The sequence below is a fragment of the Hyperoodon ampullatus genome (assembly GCF_949752795.1).
Source record: "Hyperoodon ampullatus genome assembly, chromosome: 9".
NCBI classification, from domain to species: Eukaryota; Metazoa; Chordata; class Mammalia; order Artiodactyla; family Ziphiidae; genus Hyperoodon; species Hyperoodon ampullatus.
In genome coordinates, this window is record NC_136922.1 from 14,954,130 (window position 1) to 14,973,726 (window position 19,597).

The following is a 19,597-nucleotide window of genomic DNA, read 5'->3' on the forward strand; positions in this document are numbered from 1 at the left end:
TGGATATGAAGGGATATGTTTTGAGGGATTGGATTTTTGGTAATTTTGTCAAAACCCAGTGTTTACCTTAACTACTGGGTACCACATGCCTGGTGCCCCCATCTTCTTAACTGCCCAGTCCTGTGCCCCATTTACTATTGGGAAATGGAAGTCACGGTCATAGAACTTCTCTACGCACAATTTAAAAATTGACATAATTTCTAGCAAAAATATAAAGGAGAAATAAGGCAATTAATTTATAGTAAGTAAAATGTGTTTCAGTAGGTATGTGCTTACATGTACACAAGAAGACGTAATGGAGTTAGATTCTCCCACTTACATGTAGAATCACTAAGAATATGAAAGCTGCAAATGTAGTCTGATCAGGTGTGTCGTACTGGTTATTCAGATACCACAAGTGATACAGCAGTGACATGCCTTTTTGAAATGATGAACATCTATTAGTAAAATTCCAAACAAAACAAAAATACCCCCCCAAAACCCCAAATTCCTTTGACTTATGTTGTATTTGTGTTGTAGAAAATCTGATGTATATTAAAACTGCATATAATAATCGTATTTATGTACAAACAGTGTTAGAATTTAGGCTCAGGTGGTTATAAATTGACTTGTTTGCCAACATGAATGTCCAGTGGGATATGAGAAAGTAGTGCAGGACAAAAGTTTTGGGATTCGTGACAGTTCTTTGTTGTATAGGATTATCCTGTATGTTGTCTGTCAAATGCCAAGGATGTCTTCTGACTTATTGTGAAAGTTGAAAAAATTGCTCCCACAACTTTAGAATACACCTCCTAGATGGTGATTCCGCTTCGTTGAAAATCTCTGCCTTAAACACTTCAGAAAGACACAGGGAATTCGCCGGCAGTCCAAGTGGTTAGGACTCCATGCTTTCACAGCTGAGGGCTGGGTTCAATCCCTGCTCAGGGAACTAAGATCCAACAAACCGTGCAGTGTGGCCAAAAAAAAAAAAAAGGCACAGAAACCTAAGGGACCCCAAGGGAACAAAGATGTCCCAACATTTCAAACCAGAAGCTCACAGTGCTGTGATTTCATTGTCTAGAGAGACTAGAGGGGGAGGAGAGTGTCTGCTCTGTTTTTTGCCCCAAGGATGAGATATGCTTTTTACCTTCATCTTGCCTTGGTCAGCCAGCACTATCTATTCTGCATTCCTGTGGTTGAAGTTTCTCCTGTCCTTGTAGCTTGCTGGGGAGGCTTTTTTTAGACTAGGTTCTGAAGGAGTTCTGAAAAAGGGGGTTGAAGGTGTCCAAGAAAACTGATGGAAGTTTTTTTGTGCGTGTGATATATAAAATATAAGTACACTTCACCTGATGAAAGGTTTTTATATAAGTAATTTGTGACTTTACAGCTATTTGGCTGAATTATTTTGGTATATAAATAGTGGAAATTTTCTCTTGCTCAGTTTAGAGTATATAATTTTGCTATAAATTATAGTGTTTTAATAATTGGGTTTGTGAATGATTTCACACAGTTAATCCTTAGTAACAATGGAGATCAATATGGAAGGAAATATTTACCTGTTACGTGGTGATTTCAGGCATCAGTATTTTTGCTTTCTGTTCTTGGTGGGGCAGCATTTTGGTGCTAGAAGTGCCTGAGTTCAAATTCTCAAGCTCTGCCACAGGGTGACTATGTGATCTAAAGCAAACTAATCCATATCTCTGAGCCTTACTGTAAAATGTTGTCATCAGTAATGTTGCGGTGCTGCTACTTAATAGAATGTTGGCAAGGATTAGTGTGAAACATCTGACAGTTTTCTTCTAGTACTTATTCCGAAGCATCTATATTTTTTGTGCTCTATAACTGTAATGCTGACAAAAATTTTAAGTCTTCTTTTTTTACTTGACTTATTTCCATAGTGTAAACAGTTTTTATAATTACTGTTTTAAAAGTATTGACGTGGGCTTCCCTGGTGGCGCAGTGGTTGAGAGTCCGCCTGCCGATGCAGGGGACACGGGTTCGTGCCCCGGTCCAGGAAGATCCCACATGCCGCGGAGCGGCTGGGCCCGTGAGCCATGGCCACTGAGCCTGCGCGTCCAGAGCCTGTGCTCCGCAACGGGAGAGGCCACAACAGTGAGAGGCCCGCGTACCGCAAAAAAAAAAAAAAGTATTGAAGTATTAAAAAGTATCATAGTAGACCCATGACATCCTGCTACTAAAATATACAGTAACATACATGATGTCCTTTCTGTATATAATATGAACTGTAAACTTACCTGCTTCTCTCAAGAGATAAAGTTTTTAAAAACCTAATGTCTTGAAACTGTAAGATACCTGTAAGCAAAACCAAGAAGAAACAACAGAGCTAAGTTGAATGCAGGGAGTGGGCCAAGGGTGGGCTTACCAGCTGAGCAATGCACTCCCATACACCAGCCTGAAATTTCAGCCTTCCACAGATAGATTTGCATATCATAGACCTTTGGGTTGCACAAAAATTGTCAAAACCACAAATATACCATCCTTTAGCTAATAATGATATCAGTATATGTGAGCATTTTTAGTTTTGTTTCCAAATATTTTCACTGTAAAAATGATGCTGTTGAATAGATGTGTGTGTGTGCACACACGTGTGTGTATCTTTTTCCTTCTCTAGTAATATTTCTTTAGGATAAATCTCTTAAAAGTAGAGTTACTCTCTTAAAGGAGACACACCTTTTATGGCACTAGATGTAATTGCCAAATTGTTTACAGAAATATTATATAGATTGGCACTGTCCCAGTTAAGTAGTTTCAGCCACACATAACTAGGGATTTTCATTTAAAGTGTGTTGGGGGGACTAATTTAACAGGTGAAATATTGATTTTAATTTATATTTCTTTGGCTACTAGTGAATTTAAACATTTAATTTTCATATATTAATGGTTTTTCTTCTTGCATTATTTATTCATTCATATCTTTCTCCTATTTAACTTATGGGATCACTTAACAATTTAGGTCCTTTTCAGGGTTTTGGATAAATTAAAATTTTATCTAATCATATTATTCCACTTTTCTCTTTCAGCTCCAGTAATAAACCGATTTACGAGGCGTGCCTCAGGTAAGTCTGATGATGGATTTTGCTCACTAATGGTGACATTTTTTAAATGGATTGGATAAGAAGGTATGAAAAGAATAATTGCTATAGAGTAATAACTTATTTGTCAGTCATTTTCCCAGAAAACACAACCATCTGATAAAATCAAGAACTAGGAAATAATTGGAAATACACACTTAGTGGCTAAACTTAAAATCACACTGTGCACTGAGGCTAATGTATGGAGACTCTTGCCCCAATTTGTTTATTTCTGCTCTTGATAAATTATTATCTACATGGTTATCTGGTTTGCCAGTCACAGTTTAGAAGAAGTAATTTAGAACTTGGGTAAAGGACACTCTAGAAACAGGGAGGGATGGAGAGTTTTTAATAAAGGACGGGAAAACTCATAACACTCCGATATAAGACCTTGTCATCATGGGGTCCTATTCAGAATAGGAGCAAATTGCTTTATATTTGTTCATGCCCCAGGGGCTATTGCTGTCCTAGAGATGCCACAGTAACCTTCTGTATATTCACAGTGAGGGCGACCTTCACCATTGACAGGTGCTTAAATTTGGTTCACTATACTGGACACCACTTACATTACATTGGTGGGGAAGTATAGTACACAGTTGAAAGCATTTCTATCCTAAATGCGTTTGGGCGCTGAAATGGATAAACTATTGTTTGGAGAATTCACTTCTGTGAAATACCTTCTTCTCTAAAGACAGAGGACAAGTGAAGTACTACCATGTTTGGTTTGAGAAAATGACTTTCTTTTATATATAACTAGAGTTTTTTGGTTGAAAAACACAAGAAATAATTTCAAACAGATCATCTTTGACATTTATATAATACAAATGAGTCATTTGTTTCATAAAATTACCTAATTTCCATCTGTGCTATATTATTAAATGTGTTTTAAGATTGAGTTTTATTTTTAATTTGTCAGCAGTTACTGGTATAATTTACTCTTATTATGTGGTGACCAGGTCTATAAGGAAAAAGACAGGGATTAGGATAATATGCTGTATTGTGATGGTATCTACTTTATCCTCCTGAGCTTTTTGTAATGTTGAGGCATATCTATTTTTAATGTTGAAAACAAAGTGTAGATTATAATGCCTTTCATGGAATGAGAGATTATGTTTATGTCAGTAAGGCATCAATCAGACTTTATCCCAGAGTAGAGCTATCAAGAGTGATCGTATTCTGGTGTAATATGTAGTCTTTCATGAGCAGTGGTGGAAACAGAGAGGAACAATAAGACAGAATCAGTAGTGTGATATCTTGTCTCCGTGATGTAAGATTCTTTCTGTAGGAACATAGTTAAGACTCTTAGAATAAATTGTCTCCCTTTCTGCCTCAAACTGACATGAGACATTTATTTCTGGGCAAATTCCATTAATATTTGTTGTTCAGTATACTTAGCATCAGTTGAAGGATCAGGGGCTCTAGTATATAGGTTCGTTTTGAAACACCCTTATTTCACTCCCCACCACCACTGCTAAATCTGTGTCCAGTGTATCTCAGCAAGATTGGCTGGAAATGTAGACAAGCTAGAATGCTGGCAAAGAAATACACGTTCAAGTCAAATGTTGCATTTATTCCAAGTGACAGGCAATAGGAAATGCCAGTGAAAACAACAGGGAACAGTTTGATTTAAAGAAAAATGAAATGATATCACGTTCAGGAGTCATGTTGTAAAAGTCTTAAAAGGTGTAAATATTGTTACCCTAATAATATAACATGCTGGAAAGCACTATGAGAATGAATTTTGACATTAATTATTGGAAGGAAAAGAGAACTGACTTATGGAATACCCCTGATGGGTCAGGCACTGTGGTAAGCATTTTATACACATTTTCAGTCTTTCAGGCAAGGGAAATAAAATTATATTTACTGCCTTGGATAAGAAGAACAATGGTCTTTGTCTAAAACTTTTTTGACAAAGAAAGCAGAAACTGTCTTAAGACATCTTGGAGACGAAATTCTGCAGTTCTCTTTGTTAATTTAATCTAGTGGCGAAAAGTAATTCAGTGCAGTAGTAGCCTTCAACTTCTTTTGAAGTAGCATTTCCTGAACATAAAAACAATAGATATCTACTTAAAATAGGGAAATTCATATCTGATAATTAAAAATATTTCTTAGGATATCTTTTTTTTTTTTTTCTTTGTGGTACGCGGGCCTCTCACTGCTGTGGCCTCTCCTGTTGCGGAGCACAGGCTCCGGACGCGCAGGCTCAGCGGCCATGGCTCACGGGCCCAGCCGCTCCGCGGTATGTGGGATGTTCCCGGACCGGGGCACGAACCCATGTCCCCTGCATCGGCAGGCGGACTCTCAACCACTGCGCCACCAGAGAAGCCCAGGATATCTTTTTCTGATGAAGTTTTAATTCAGAAATACTTTTTCTTTTCAGAAGTAAATTATAACTTTAAATTTGTAATGTGATACCTGTAATTTAAGGGGAAAAAAAATAAGTCAACCAGAAATGTAGGACACAAGAGTTTACTTCTTGATACAAGAGTTTATTTCTTACTCGTCTTTTTTTTTTTAATTTATTTTATTTATTTATTTTTGGCTGCGTTGGGTCTTCGCTGTTGCGCGCGAGCTTTCTCTAGTTGCTGAAAGCGGGGGCGACTCTTCGCTGCGGTGCGGGCTTCTCATTGCTGTGGCTTCTCTTGTTGCGGAGCACGGGCTCTCGGCCTTCAGTAGTTGTGGCGCGTGGGCTCTAGAGTGCAGGCGCAGCAGTTGTGGCGCAGGGGCTTAGTTGCTCCACGGCATGTGGGATCTTCCCGGACCAGGGATCGAACCTGTGTCCCCTGCATTGACAGGTGGATTCTTAACTGCTGTGCCACCAGGGAAGCCCCTTACTTGTCTATTTTTTAATAATAATTACAACAATAAGTAGTGTATGTATACATTATAACAATAAATATACTATATGTAGTGCTAGGTATTCAATCACTTTTGATTGAATGAAAATTTAACAATAGTGTGTTATGATATATTCCTAATTTGACTGAGTTTCCTACATCTTTGAGGTTTTGGCTTTTGATATTCATACCGCACCTATCAAAAGTAAATATTTCAACCTGAATACTTCAAACAAAACATTTCTCCCTTTTATACCTTTTTCTTTTGTTATGGTTCATGAGGATGAGGGCAATGTTTATATTAAGGATGTGTTTAGCAAATACATAATTTCAGATCATTTTTATAAATAACACTGTTTCTGCTGAACTCTCCTCATGTGTTTTCAGTGCCTGCCCACAAACCTGTTGGTTTTTATCTCTATAAGTAAAAGGAATCAGTTTCACTCAGTATTTTCAAACAAAATTCATTCCTAGAATTTTAAGAGTTTGTAGCGGTTTCAGGGTTTTATAAATTAGTTTTCCACTTGGTTCAGGAATGAAAGGCATATAGTGGAGTGTGATTAATGGATAAAAACAGGTGGGCATTTGGAAGAGTAGGGTCTTGCCTTATAGGGTAGATAGGATAAGTTCTACAAAACTCATGATGATGAAACTGTCAGATTTTTTTTTTTAACATCTTTATTGGAGTATAATTGCTTTACAGTGGTGTGTTAGTTTCTGCTTTATAACAAAGTGAATCAGCTATGCATATACATATATTCCCGTATCTCTTCCCTCTTGCGTCTCCCTCCTCCCAACGCTCCCTATCCCATCCCTCTAGGTGGTCACAAAGCACCGAGCTGATCTCCCTGTGCTATGCGGCTGCTTCCCGCTAGCTATCGGTTTTACATTTGGTAGTGTATATATGTCCATGCCACTCTCTCACTTTGTCCCAGCTTACCCTTCCCCCTCCCCGTGTCCTCAAGTCCATTCTCTAGTAGGTTTGCGTCTTTATTCCCATCCTGCCCCTAGGTTCTTCATGACCTTTTTTTTTTTAGATTCCATATATATGTGTTAGCATACAGTATTTGTTTTCTCTTTCTCACTTACTTCACTCTGTATGACAGACTCTAGGTCCATCCACCTCACTACAAATAACTCAGTTTCATTTCTTTTTATGGCTGAGTAATGTTCCATTGTGTATATGTGCCACATCTTCTTTATCCACTCATCTGTCGATGGACACTTAGGTTGCTTCCGTGTCCTGGCTATTGTAAATAGAGCTGCAATGAACATTGTGGTACATGCCTCTTTTTGAATTATGGTTTTCTCAGGGTATATACCCAGTAGTGAGATTGCTGGGTCGTATGGTAGTTCTATTTTTAGTTTTTTAAGGAACCTCCATACTGTTTTCCATAGTGGCTGTATCAATTTACATTCCCACCAACAGTGCAAGAGGGTTCCCTTTTCTCCACACCTTCTCCAGCATTTATTGTTTGTAGATTTTTTGATGATGGCCATTCTGACCAGTGTGAGGTGATATCTCATTGTAGTTTTGATTTGCATTTCTCTAATGATTAATGATGTTGAGCATTCTTTCATGTGTTTGTTGACAATCTGTATATCTTCTCTGGAGAAATGTCTATTTAAGTCTTCTGCCCATTTTTGGGTTGGGTTGTTTGTTTTTTTGATATTGAGCTGCATGTAAATTTTGGAGGTTAATCCTTTGTCAGTTGCTTCATTTTGTCAGATGTTTTTTGAAATCCAGGTAAATGTATCTCTGGTATCTTCCTGACAGCACCCCATAACCTTTGTTTGCTTGTTTGTTTACTTATATTTTTATTGAGATATAATTGACATGTAACATTGTGTGTGTTTAAGGTATACAGCATGTTGATTTGATATATTTATATATTGCAGTATGATCATCCATAACTTTACAGTACCCCATAATCCTATTGTTAAAGAAAAGAAAAAGAAATACTGCTTTTGTTCTTTTTTAATCCATTTATACTCTGAGTAATCACTTCTTATCTTATGTCTTTTTAAATACACAGAAGTCATATACATAATCTATTTTAGAGTTTTGATAGAATTAACACTGACAGTTTTTCATTTAATTTCTCTTAGAACTTATTATGGACTTTCTGTTTTGGAAGATTATTCTTTTTGGTGGAAAATGGGAAACATACCATTTATTGTTGTAATTATTATTAAAAATTATTGGTAGTAGTAGAGGTAGTAGCTGAATAAATCTTTGAAGAGTAAAACTTTAACCAAACAACAATTCTGTTGCTTTGTTGTTCATCTAGTATATTATATGGGAAAGACCCTAGGATGTAGAGTTATGCAGACCTGAGTTCAAACCACCCATTTACTGTGTAAATTTGCTTGTAAGTTATTTACCTCATTGTGTGTTACTTCCTTATTTTCATTTTCTTTCATTTTGGGATCACAGCAGCTGTATTCACTTTTGTTATGATGGTTAAGTTAGATGGTATTTATAAAGCAGAGTGTCTAGGCTCTCAAAAATGTTAGTGGTCAGCTCTCTTGAACATAGTTTAAGACAAAACAAAACAATAAAATGCTCAACTCTGTGTCTTAGTCTGTCATAAAAAGGCCTTGAAGAGTCATAACACTATTTGATGTTCATCCTTTAATATGGGCCTCTCTTTTTATTGTTTGTACATTAAAGTTTTTTTTTAAAAAAGAGTATAATGATTTTCCTCTGTGGTTTTGGCTCTGAACTGAAAAACAAATTGAAATGACCTGTTAATCTTGAGCCAGTGCCTTCTCAGGAGGTCAGACCTCTCTCTGAATTTTTTTTAATCTCAGGATTTTATTTTGAAAAAAATCAAGCTTATAGAAAAGTTTGAGGAATAGTTCAATGAACACCTTTATCTAGATTTCCCAGCTGTTATTATTTTGCCACATTTGTATGCTCTTTTCTTTCCTTCCTTGCACATGCCCTGACGCACACTTTTAGTTTTTTAACTGAACCTTTTAGGAATCCTAAATACCTCATGCATGTCTCCTAAGAACAAGGACATTTTCTGAATAATATAATGTGCAGGGAATTTAACTTTGATACAATGTTGTTATCTAATCTGTAGTCTAGAGTCCAGTTCCTCAGTTGTCTTGCTGTGTCCTCTCTCCCTCTCTCTCTCTCTCTTTTTGTTCAAGCTCATCCAAGGATTTTATATTGCATTTAATTGTCATGACTCTGCTGTCATTGTCTTTCACAAAATGGCTCCCTGAAATTTTGAAATCTGCTTTTTTAGAGCTCTGACGGTTATCCCCAACAGTGGGGCAGTTCCCGGTTATCACCTGTTATTAGTTCTTACATTGTATGGGCATGTCCACTGTCTGGTCACGATGCCCCATTGATTGCCATGTATTGCTTTCACGGACTGCTGTTGAGCATTACTTGCTCTAATATGTCATTATTTCTTATAATAGAAGTGAAAATGGAGCTCCAAATTATGAATTGGCTAATTTTCTTTTCACATGTAGATAATTAGCCACTCTTCAATTTTTAGCCATAACATGAGCATTGAATTTTACGGTATATTTTTAACAGATCTAAAATCTTCTAATTTTCCCTAAACTAGCATTTGGAATAATTCAGAGGTGAAATTAACTCTTTGAATCTCACACACCAACTGTGTAAAATGGCACATTAAAAAGTCAGTAAAATCACTCCAGACAGAAAATGATTAAGTCCCCAAGAAAAGTAGTGAAATAGCAGAAGTTCAGATCTTGTCTTGAATCTGATTCAGGGAACATATGCTTCCTTGATTTAGGGCACATATGCTTCCTTCCGTTTTGTTTTGGAAAGATTTTGTAGCCTTGGTATTAGTTGTTTTTATTTTAAAGTTATTTGACAAGAGCTTTTAACCCCCAAATTATTTTTTCCCAGAGGTCATTCTCATATTTTCAAACCAATTTGCTAGTATGAATATATTTACATTTATATTTTGTTATTAGAAGCTCATTTCAAACTTGTTAATCACCAACACTAGATAATGCATTCCAGGAGAATACTACTTTAATTCACTTACTAATCCATTCAGCAGACGTTTACTGATTCTTTACTTTCTGCCAGATACAGTGCTAGGGATGCAAGAAGAGTAAGATAGGGCCCTTAGGAAGTTCACACTCTAGCAGGGAAGCTGGCTGTGACTCAGAGTGTGCTAAATACCACAGTATCCACAAAGTGAAAAGGAGAAAATGTATAGTTCTTCCCCGGCATGGGGCTCACAGAAAGGGTGCCATTTGAGCTGGTCTTTAAGGCTTATGACATGGGCTTCAGCAGGAAGATAAGAGTATTTGTGTTTTATCACTAGTAGGGCTGTTTTTATTATAAGTCCTTTTATGCTGCTCTGCACTTGACCTCTGCCATCAGTCACCTGTGGCATGGAGTAAGCAGATGCCCAAGGCCATGGACAGCAGCGGCTGAAGGCCAGGAGTTATTTTTGCATTTAACTTAACCATTGCTTCAAAATGTTAGCATCTCTCTTATCAGGGGAGGCAGTATAGGCTCTGGATTCAGAGACCTGGGTTGGAGTATTTGCTCTGCTACTCACATATCCACTTACTAAAATGTGTGTGTGTGTGTGTGTGTGTGTGTGTGTGTGTCTGTGTGTGTTGGTCTTAGTTGCCTTTGTTCTCCAGGTAGAACACGGAGATAATACCTATCTCACAGAATGATTGTAGTGATTAAACAGAAGATAATCCATGAAAAACACTTCACACTGTATTCTCCCCAGTTTAGTTTCACGCCCTCAGCCTGTTGTCCACATGGGTCTCCTAGACGGGCAGGGGGCTTCAGGAGCCTGGACTGGATTTGAGGGGGCTCAGAAGTAGCTCGTGGGCTGCAAAGCTTGACACAGAGAATTCTTTAGAAAGATGACACCCTGGGTGGGGCTGAGATCAAGCGTCAGACAGTCCCACTGAGACAGCTGGGTGAAACCAGAGGTGCCCACGCTGGGCAGGGAGGTGCATCTGGAGAGGGCCTCTGAGAGGCCAGAGCACAGGTCCCGGGGCTCTTTGCAGGGGGAGGGGTTCCAGACCACCTCCGTCCCTGTTCTCTTTCTGTCCCCAGGCTCCTGTTAAAACAGACCCTCCCCTGGGATCCGTCACAAGTCAGAGCAGGTGAACAGAGCAGGTGCTGCTCCCTTTGCCCCCTCAGCCTCTTCCCTCCTCCTTCCTCTCTGGCAGTGCTAGCTGACTGGGGCTTCCGGCAGGCGGTGCGAAACAGAGCCCAGTGGGCTCCACGGCACGTGTTCAGTCTCCGGTTCTTTTTTGTTAGGCTCAGGAATGCTGATGAACTATCTCAAGGCCAGTGGGAGATGACCTCTTGAGCTTTATTGCATTTTCTCCAAAGTTCTCTTAGAGACCCCCGGGGAAGGGAAAGAGAGAGGCAGCAGTGCAACCTTGATCTACAGATCGGGGCTGGGCAGGACGTCTTCTCTGCTCCTGTAGTGTCCTCAGACCAGCAGATGTGGAGGGATTTGAAAGATGGCGCGGAGGCCTGTGCAGCCCGCTCAGCCCCTTGTGTGCCCCGGTCCCTGGACACTGCCTCTGAAAGAGACAGGAGGAGATAGCGTGGACATTTGAACTTATCGCAGCCGTCCTCTGAGTGTGATCAGAGTGGAGGTCACTGCTCTGCACGCTCTCTGTGTGGAGGGCCAGTTCCTCCCGCCCCTTTGCCCCCAGTGCACCGCGGGCCCTTGCTTTGTAATCGGTAGTGAAATTGCCCCGGTGGCAACACATCGCTGTACCAGTTGTAATAGTACAGCCATTACTATTAGATGCTCCCGCTCTCTGGACTTACCTCACTGTGTACACTGAGATTTAGGTGACATGGCCTCGGTGTGCTCTGTATGAGACATGAGAGTTCTCATAAGAAGCTTTATAAAGGGAAATCGCACATTTATCTAAAGGAACTGATGATTAAAACAAAACCAAAAAACATGTTTTACCACTTGGGCATTTTGTAAGAGCAGACTGCAATGTGAGCAGTGCCCTTGGACAAGTAGGATGCTGGTGTGGGGAGTAGGGGCGGGGAGGGCCGGGCCGGGCCGGCCCCAGGTTCATGGCACACGTGTCCTTACCTCTGCTTCCGGCGTCCATGTGCCTCCTCACGTTGGGAACGCTTCACGGGCTTCGCTTGTCTGGCCTTGGGACAGCTCACCCCGCACCATGTTCCCCACCACTCAGCACCCCTTCTTTCTTTCTGGATGCCATCTGTGAATAGAGTATGCGTCCATGCTGCTCTTACTATTACACATCGTCTGATATTGTGGCTGTTCTCGTGTCTCCTTCCCTCTACTAAACCGTGAGCATCCTAATTAATGAACTGAGGGTAAAGGGCATTTCTGGATGAAGTCAAAGAAAAAAAAGAATGGAAAGTAAGGAGATGGGCATCCTAGAAAAATGGGAAGACTTGGCCAGATGTGTTATAACAGGGTTTAAGATTCCAGAGGAGTCATGACCAGCGTGTATTAGTGGCGGGGTGAGACTGCTCAAGTGGATATTGGATGAAGCTTTATTGGAGTCAAGGAATTAAAAGAAAACTCGAGGGTGGGCATGGACATTGATGTGTTCTGTGATGCTGGCACAGCTGGAGTGGAAAGAAGACAGAGCTCGATGCCGGTCTGGAGAGTACCTGATGCCACAAATCTAAGGGGGGCAGGGAGTGCCACGTCTGGTCTGGATGCCTGAGTGGGGAGCCAGGGGCACCCCTCACTATCATTCGGATCCCACCGTGTGTAGGGGGTGGGACCTTCTGAGAGTAGTGGTATTCTTACAGTGGAGGGGGGCAGGGGGGTGTCCCACAGGTCAGCTGTTGAGCAGATATTTATTGAGCAGTTAGCATCAGCAGGCACAGTGCTGGGCGCTGGGTAGGGCAGCAGTAAACATGCCCTGCCTTCCAGGACCAGTGGGGAAGCTTAAAGTGTGGAGATGAAATTGGGGAAGGAAAGGTGGTTGTCTGGAGGGTCTTGCATCTTGTGGATGACCAAGGATGACCAAGCGAAGAGGGCAGAGTTGGATGGAGGGTGTTTCGGTTATAATTTATTCACTATGAATGCTTGTTTAACTAAACTTTCTCTAAGGCTAACTCTATCAGGTTCCCAGTGAGAGCACCTTAACCTTCTGGTGTTGACCGTGAGTACGGAAGGCAGGAGGTGTAGAAGCAAAGAGCTTGGAATGGCCATTCTTCCATTTATTGATCAAATATTCAACGAGAGCCTACAACGTGTTTTGCACTGGTCTGGGCCAGAGGCCAACAGACATAGTTTAGGATTTTTGTTGCATCACTGTTTAGCTCTATGAACTTGGGCAACTTACTTAAACCCTCTTCTGTAAATTCATGAAGAGATGTAGGCAAAGTTTTCTTGTTTTTTTTTTTTTTTTTTAAGCACAGTGCTGACACACGAGTGCTAAATAAACTTTTATATATCATTAGGCTCAATTTGTCAAATTTTAATCCAATGAAAATGCCACAATATTAGTATCTATGATATTTTCTCCTATAATCTCTCCCTCTTAATTTTAATTGGCCAAAGTGCATAATTCAGTGTATCTCTTATAGCTAATTCCCTTACTTCAAATTTGGATGAACTTAATTAACACTGTATTGATATTTGTGGGGAGATGGGAGAGATTTCTCTCAAATGTAACAGTCTTTAGCTTTTTAGATAAAAACAGAAAAGCAACTTCAGTCTCCCCTAAATTATAAGCTGTATGATCTGCTTGTTAAGCTTTAACCTTTAATTTTAAATGGGTGTATGTACAGCCCTCCCTTCCCCCCTCCTTAATCAGATTGAACCAGCTGCTTCTCAGAGCTGATTGCTGGAGAATGTTCCTGTCACTGGATTCTGAGACTCTGAGAGGCCAACAGTGTCTAGCTAATCATTTGATCACGTTTTCTGAAAATCAATGGTACAGCTAAAAACCACAGAACGTATCCAAGTAATAAGCGGGTTTCACCACCACCACCATTTTTTCCTACCTTCAGTCTTGCATTATTAAAATCAGAGAACATTGATTTTGTTGGTGTTGTTTTACATAAGATTGTGTAATCAAATTGCTAAAAAATGAAAATATAGATTAACGGTATATTGTTTTCAAGATGGTAGAAAAGAGGAGCCTTTCATTTGAAAGACTAAACAGCTTAAATAATTGTATCATTATACATGTTTCATGGAATTATGAATGTTATCATCTTTACTGACCTTCATCAAAAAAGGTGGAACTGACCCCCTACTTAGATTTTTAAAGCAGAATTCTCAGCTATAGCTCCCATTTAAGAACAGATGCAGGTAGTTTGATATGCTCATTACATAATATAAATAGGGTACCAGATGCAAAGTGCTCCAGAAAATGTACATGGCTTCCATGCTCTAGGGTTCTTTTCACAGCTGAGTTTCAACATAGCTGAGTGGTGAGCTGCTGTAGAAACTGAAAACTTCAGCCCTTGTGGCTTTCTAAAAATAAACCGCTACTTTCAAGTTACCTTTTTATTTGGTATTTTCACTTTATTCAGATTTTGTGGCCCTCTTATAGCGTTGCTTTTCTTTTCTTCAGCACATTTACGTGAAGAGGACGATTTAATCTATTTTAAGAAACTTTCTTAAGTTTGAGAACTATTCTGGGAATTAGAATAGTGAAAAGACTTATAATCCAGAATTATTTATTTTATTTATTTATTTTATTTATGACTTATTTATTTTATTTATTTTTATTGATTAAAAAAATAAACATTCATGTTGTATCACCTAGGCAGTTAAATTAGAAGTTAAATAAAACTGAAGGTTTTCTCTAGTTAAATCTTTCAGAAGGGATTCTTCTTGTTAAACTGTATAATCAGAGGGACTGGTGTCTCTTGGTTTGTTGTTGTAGCCGCAGGAGAATCACCCTGTATGTCTCATCCTGGACAGAGATTCAGAGGCAGAGACCATTACATATTCTGAAGGCAGCCTGTGAGTCCTGTTAAAAGATAAACTGAGGCATATTAAACACTTCAGGAGTTTACTTGAGCAAAAATTGATTCGAATCAGGCAGCGTCCCATCTAGCAGATAGAAAGGGGCTCCGAGGAGCTGCCCAAAATGAAAGAATTTTATGGGCAGAAGGGAGTGGGAACAAGGAAGTTACACTAGGAAGAAAGTGAGTTGGGTATTGCAAGGTCCCTTTCCTTTAGGGAGTAGCAGGGTCTATCAGGCAGATGACCTCCCTAGGGCTGACCAGGCAACTCCTGACGGGCTGATTTAAGATTCAACTTCTGGGAGAGCAGAACCTGTAATTAAGTCAAGTCTCAGTTTGGTGACCTGAGGCTTATTAGAGGCAACTCCATTTTGGGCCTGTGGTCTTGTTTTTAACAGTCATGAATGTTTTTCAGGAATTTATAATTCCTAAAGCTCTCCCCCTTGCTTTTGTCAAAGAATAAATTTCTCTAACGAGAAGTTGCTCAAAAGCTTATTCAAAGGACCATTTATTTTGGTTATGAACCGTCGTACTCTAATTTGTGAAGGTATTGTAGATGGTGATGATGATACTAAAATATATGCAGGATGGACTGTGTGCCAGGCACTGCTTCTTAGCCGCCTTCCCCATGATAACCCACGAGAATCACTGCTGCCATCTTTGAAGGATTGTCTCCATTTTACAGGTGTGAAAACTGAGGCACAAAGAGTTTAGCATGCTTAAGATCATGTTTTTATTTTTCAATATGATTAATTCTTTAAAATTGAATCAAAGTAGTTTTTAACAGTTTTATTAAATGGAAGTCACAAGTTAGTAGTACTATAAAAATCTTGGATACTTCACAGCCAAATCATGCCCTTGTTTGTGAAGATTCTGGAGTACACTGAATCGAACAACTCCTAGCTATATTTCCATTATAATTTTCATCCTGAATTTTGAAATTATGTTATATATTTTATACACTAAATTCCAACAAAGTAAAGGAAGAGCATTGGTTTCTAGTACCATTCTAGCATTGTATTTCTACCCATACTTGTACAAATAAAGCATTTAATTTATTGTTGTTGTTTGCTAACAGCCAAGGTTAGTCAACTTTTCTGTGCCCAAAATTACAGAATGGTTTACATTCTGATGCTTTTAGCCATCAGTTTGAGTGATTCAGATTTTTTTTTTCTTATTTTTCTTTCTTAGTATCAGAAAAGGTTTATTAAAAAATCGTCACCCAGGGCTTCCCTGGTGGCGCAGTGGTTGGGAGTCCGCCTGCCGATGCAGGGGACGCGGGTTCGTGCCCCAGTCCGGGAGGATCCCACATGCCGCGGAGTGGCTGGACCTGTGAGCCATGGCCGCTGGGCCTGCGCGTCTGGAGCCTGTGCTCCACAGTGGGAGAGGCCACAACAGTGAGAGGCCCGCGTACTGCAAAAAAAAAAAAAAAAAAAAAAATCGTCACCCTGAACTGGTGTAGCATGTGATGCTACCATTTATTAAAACCAACTTTCCAAAGTGGTCCTTATACAAAGTTTATAAAAAGCAGTTCCTGGTGGGACTTATGCTCTGCCTTTGTCCCTTGACATCTTGATTCAGATTAATTTTGATCTAACTTTAAGTATTATCCCCTTTCCTTTTCAGCTAGATATCTGAAAATACTGTGTTGCCACCCAGATTAATGGATAAGTATCTGGAAATATTATAAACCATGATACTACTTGTTCATACATAGAATTAACTACATTTTTAGAAACGATTTGCTTGCAGTTTAGTTAGGTTTGTTACGTCTCTTTGTTTCTCCCTGGAGAAGGAAAAGAAACTATTAATATTGGGAAAAATCAATTTAGTTTCTGTTGTCATGACTACCCTCTGTATGCTTTTCAAATGTCTGCACATCAAACAGAAGATGAATGATGCAAGTATACCTAAGGAAGGTGCTTAGAACTGAAGAAGTCATGTTTGCTTGGTTTATAGAATTGTATTATTTCAATGATGGATCCTCCAGAAAATAAAAAGACCTAGTGACCTCTGTTTGTATAAACTAGGAACCACTGAGTCCAGCACTCTGAGCAGTCTAAACACAGTATGTGAGATGCTCTGTGGGAACAGAAGGGAGAGAGTGAGCTGGGAAGCACCAGGGGAGGTAGGCATGGACGGAGGGGAGGGCGAGAGGTGATGGTTTCTGCATTTTCTCCGTGTTGGTTTGAAATCATTTTCGGCTCTCCCGTATCTTCGGCAACAATAAGTCAGCATCTTTTTTTCTTTATTTTTTTGGCCTTTTTAATGACGAGGTCATTTCCCACTATATATTAAGTGCAACTGTTAATATGTTTCTAAAATGGAATCTTTGTGAATCAGGAGCCGTGTTTTTTATAACTGTAATCAGTGCATAATGTACCTTTTATATCATTTAAAGATTTTTTTATTATAAAGTCGGTACATGCTCATAGTAAAAAGTCAAATGGTACAAAGGGTATAAAACGAACACTACAGGTGCTTGTTTCTTCCACTGTTTCCAATCCTTGTCCTGGAGGTAACCACAGTTAATGGTTTCTTGAGTACTTTCCTGGACTTTTGTATGCACATACATAGTTAGTTAGAATTAAAATTATATCCAGCTTTGCATATTGCCTTTTTCACTTAACAGTATGCCCTGTACTATTCTTCATGTCCTTACATCTAGAGGTACCTCATTCTTATTTTAATGACTGAATGGTATTCTATTATACGGACACGTTAAAATTTATATAACAGGCTGTTTACATTTTAGGTACATGTGTCTGCATGATTGTGCAAGTACATCCATTGGATATATTTCTAGAAGTGGAATTGCTTAGTCAGAGGTATGAGCATGTGACATTTGTGTAGGCATTGTCCATTTGCCCTTTAAAATAGTACACTAATTTATACTCTTATCTTCTGTTTAACATATACTTGCAGAATTTTAAAATTTGTATCAATTCGATAGATCAGTATGTTTTAGTTGGCGTTTAAAAAAATTTATGAGTGAGGCTTGGCATCTTTTCATTAATTTTGGCCATTTGTATTTATTTTTCTGTTAACTGCCTATTCAAAAAAAATTTTTTTTTCCCTTACTGCTTTAAGTGTTTGAACTCTGAGGTCAGATGGCTTTGGGTTCAAATTTGGGCTTTGCCATTCACTAACTGCTTGACCTTGAGAGGGTTGTTTAGTCTCTTTGAACTTTAGTTCATTTTCTATGGTGGTAAGAGTACCTAACTCATGGGGTATTCTTAACTAATTGATGAGATAATCAATGTAAAATATTTAACCCATTTTCTAAAGAATAGTAAGAATATAATATGTTTCCTAGTAGCATTACTAGTACTACTGAGATTTTTTTTTTTTAATTAAGAATAGAATTTGTCAAATACCTTCATGGCATTCACACAAGCATTTGTTTTTTCCCTTTTAACATAATGATATGGTAAGTTGTATTAGCAGATTTTCTAATATTGAACTATCCTTATATTCCTAGAATGAATCTGCTCGATCATAACATCAATTATTAATTGTGTTCTTAAAATATAACTGACACACATCAACTGTTATTTTAGTACAAGTCAAAACACATTTTGTAACACAGAATTCAGCTCTGAATTTTAGGTATATTTCAGAGAACATTGTTGAATATGCTTTCCCGTTTTAGGTGAATAATGAGGGATCAGAACTAGGAATTATCTATTTAGAAACTGTGGGTTGAAGCACCTCGTAACCCCAACAAGAGGCATTAATTGTGATTCATATGTACTGGTCAGTCTATATAACAAGCAACCATTGTTCTGTTCAAACCATAGAGCAAGAAATGGCATAGGGAAATGACATTTTGTTTCTGCATCATATTTTCATGTTCTTTGAGATTATATATACTTCAGGGCTTTAAAAATAATAATCACAGTGTAGTTTTATAAAACTGCAAGAACACTTTTTCATACACAGGAAATTTTAGTATATGTTCTAATTTGTGCCTTTTAAGGACATGTGCAGCTCTGAAATAGTATGTTATATTGTTTTGATGACTCAAATCCGGTTACTTAAAGTTAATTTTAGATTGGGAATCTAGCAGGGAAATGAAATAAATACATAAGGAACACTTGTGTAAACCACTTCTCATGGTTTTTCTTCCAAAACCATTTTCCTCCATAAAATACTGACTTCTTTTTTTTTAATTCTTCCTTTTTAACTTCAGAAGTACTACGGGCATTAGAAATGTGGTATGCATGAGGTAAAGATATTTTATATTGAAAAGTTAGAATTTTAGTTCCATGCTATGGGTCCATTCTGTATACAAACTTGTATATAATTAGAACCTGGAATTCCACTGAGAAACCCTTCGAATAATCATAATAGCTACCATTTATTGAGGGCTTACCGTAAGCCAGGAACTGTTCTGAGTGCTTTGCATGTAGTAATTCATTTTATTCTTAAAGCACCTCTATAGAACAGGTAGGGTATTGTCCTAACATTACAGGTAAGGAAGCTGATACACAGAGGTTAAGCCCTTGTCCAGGGTAACAGCAACAGAGGGGCAGGACAGGATTCAAATTCAGACCTTCTGTCTGCCAACCCTGTGCTCTTTCAAATACTCCATTCTGCTGACGGAGATGGAACTACTGCCATTCAACAAATATTTATTGAGTGTCTTCAGTGTGCTGGAAATTCTTAATTGTAGATCTGAGGCATTGCCATGGTGAGCAAGATACACAAGCTCCGTG

At 38.8% G+C, this 19,597-nt stretch overlaps 1 protein-coding gene across 1 annotated transcript in view; it reads left to right on the plus strand.

Moving 5' to 3' along the window:
* Window positions 1-19,597, plus strand: part of PRKAR2B (protein kinase cAMP-dependent type II regulatory subunit beta) — a gene marked incomplete at its 5' end in the record, with an annotated part of 112,896 nt that overhangs the window by 27,774 nt on the left and 65,525 nt on the right. The window contains one exon of the mRNA XM_079711345.1: window positions 3,021-3,056. Within this exon, the coding sequence (XP_079567471.1) occupies window positions 3,021-3,056 (36 nt within the window). The remainder of the gene's footprint in view (window positions 1-3,020; window positions 3,057-19,597) is intronic.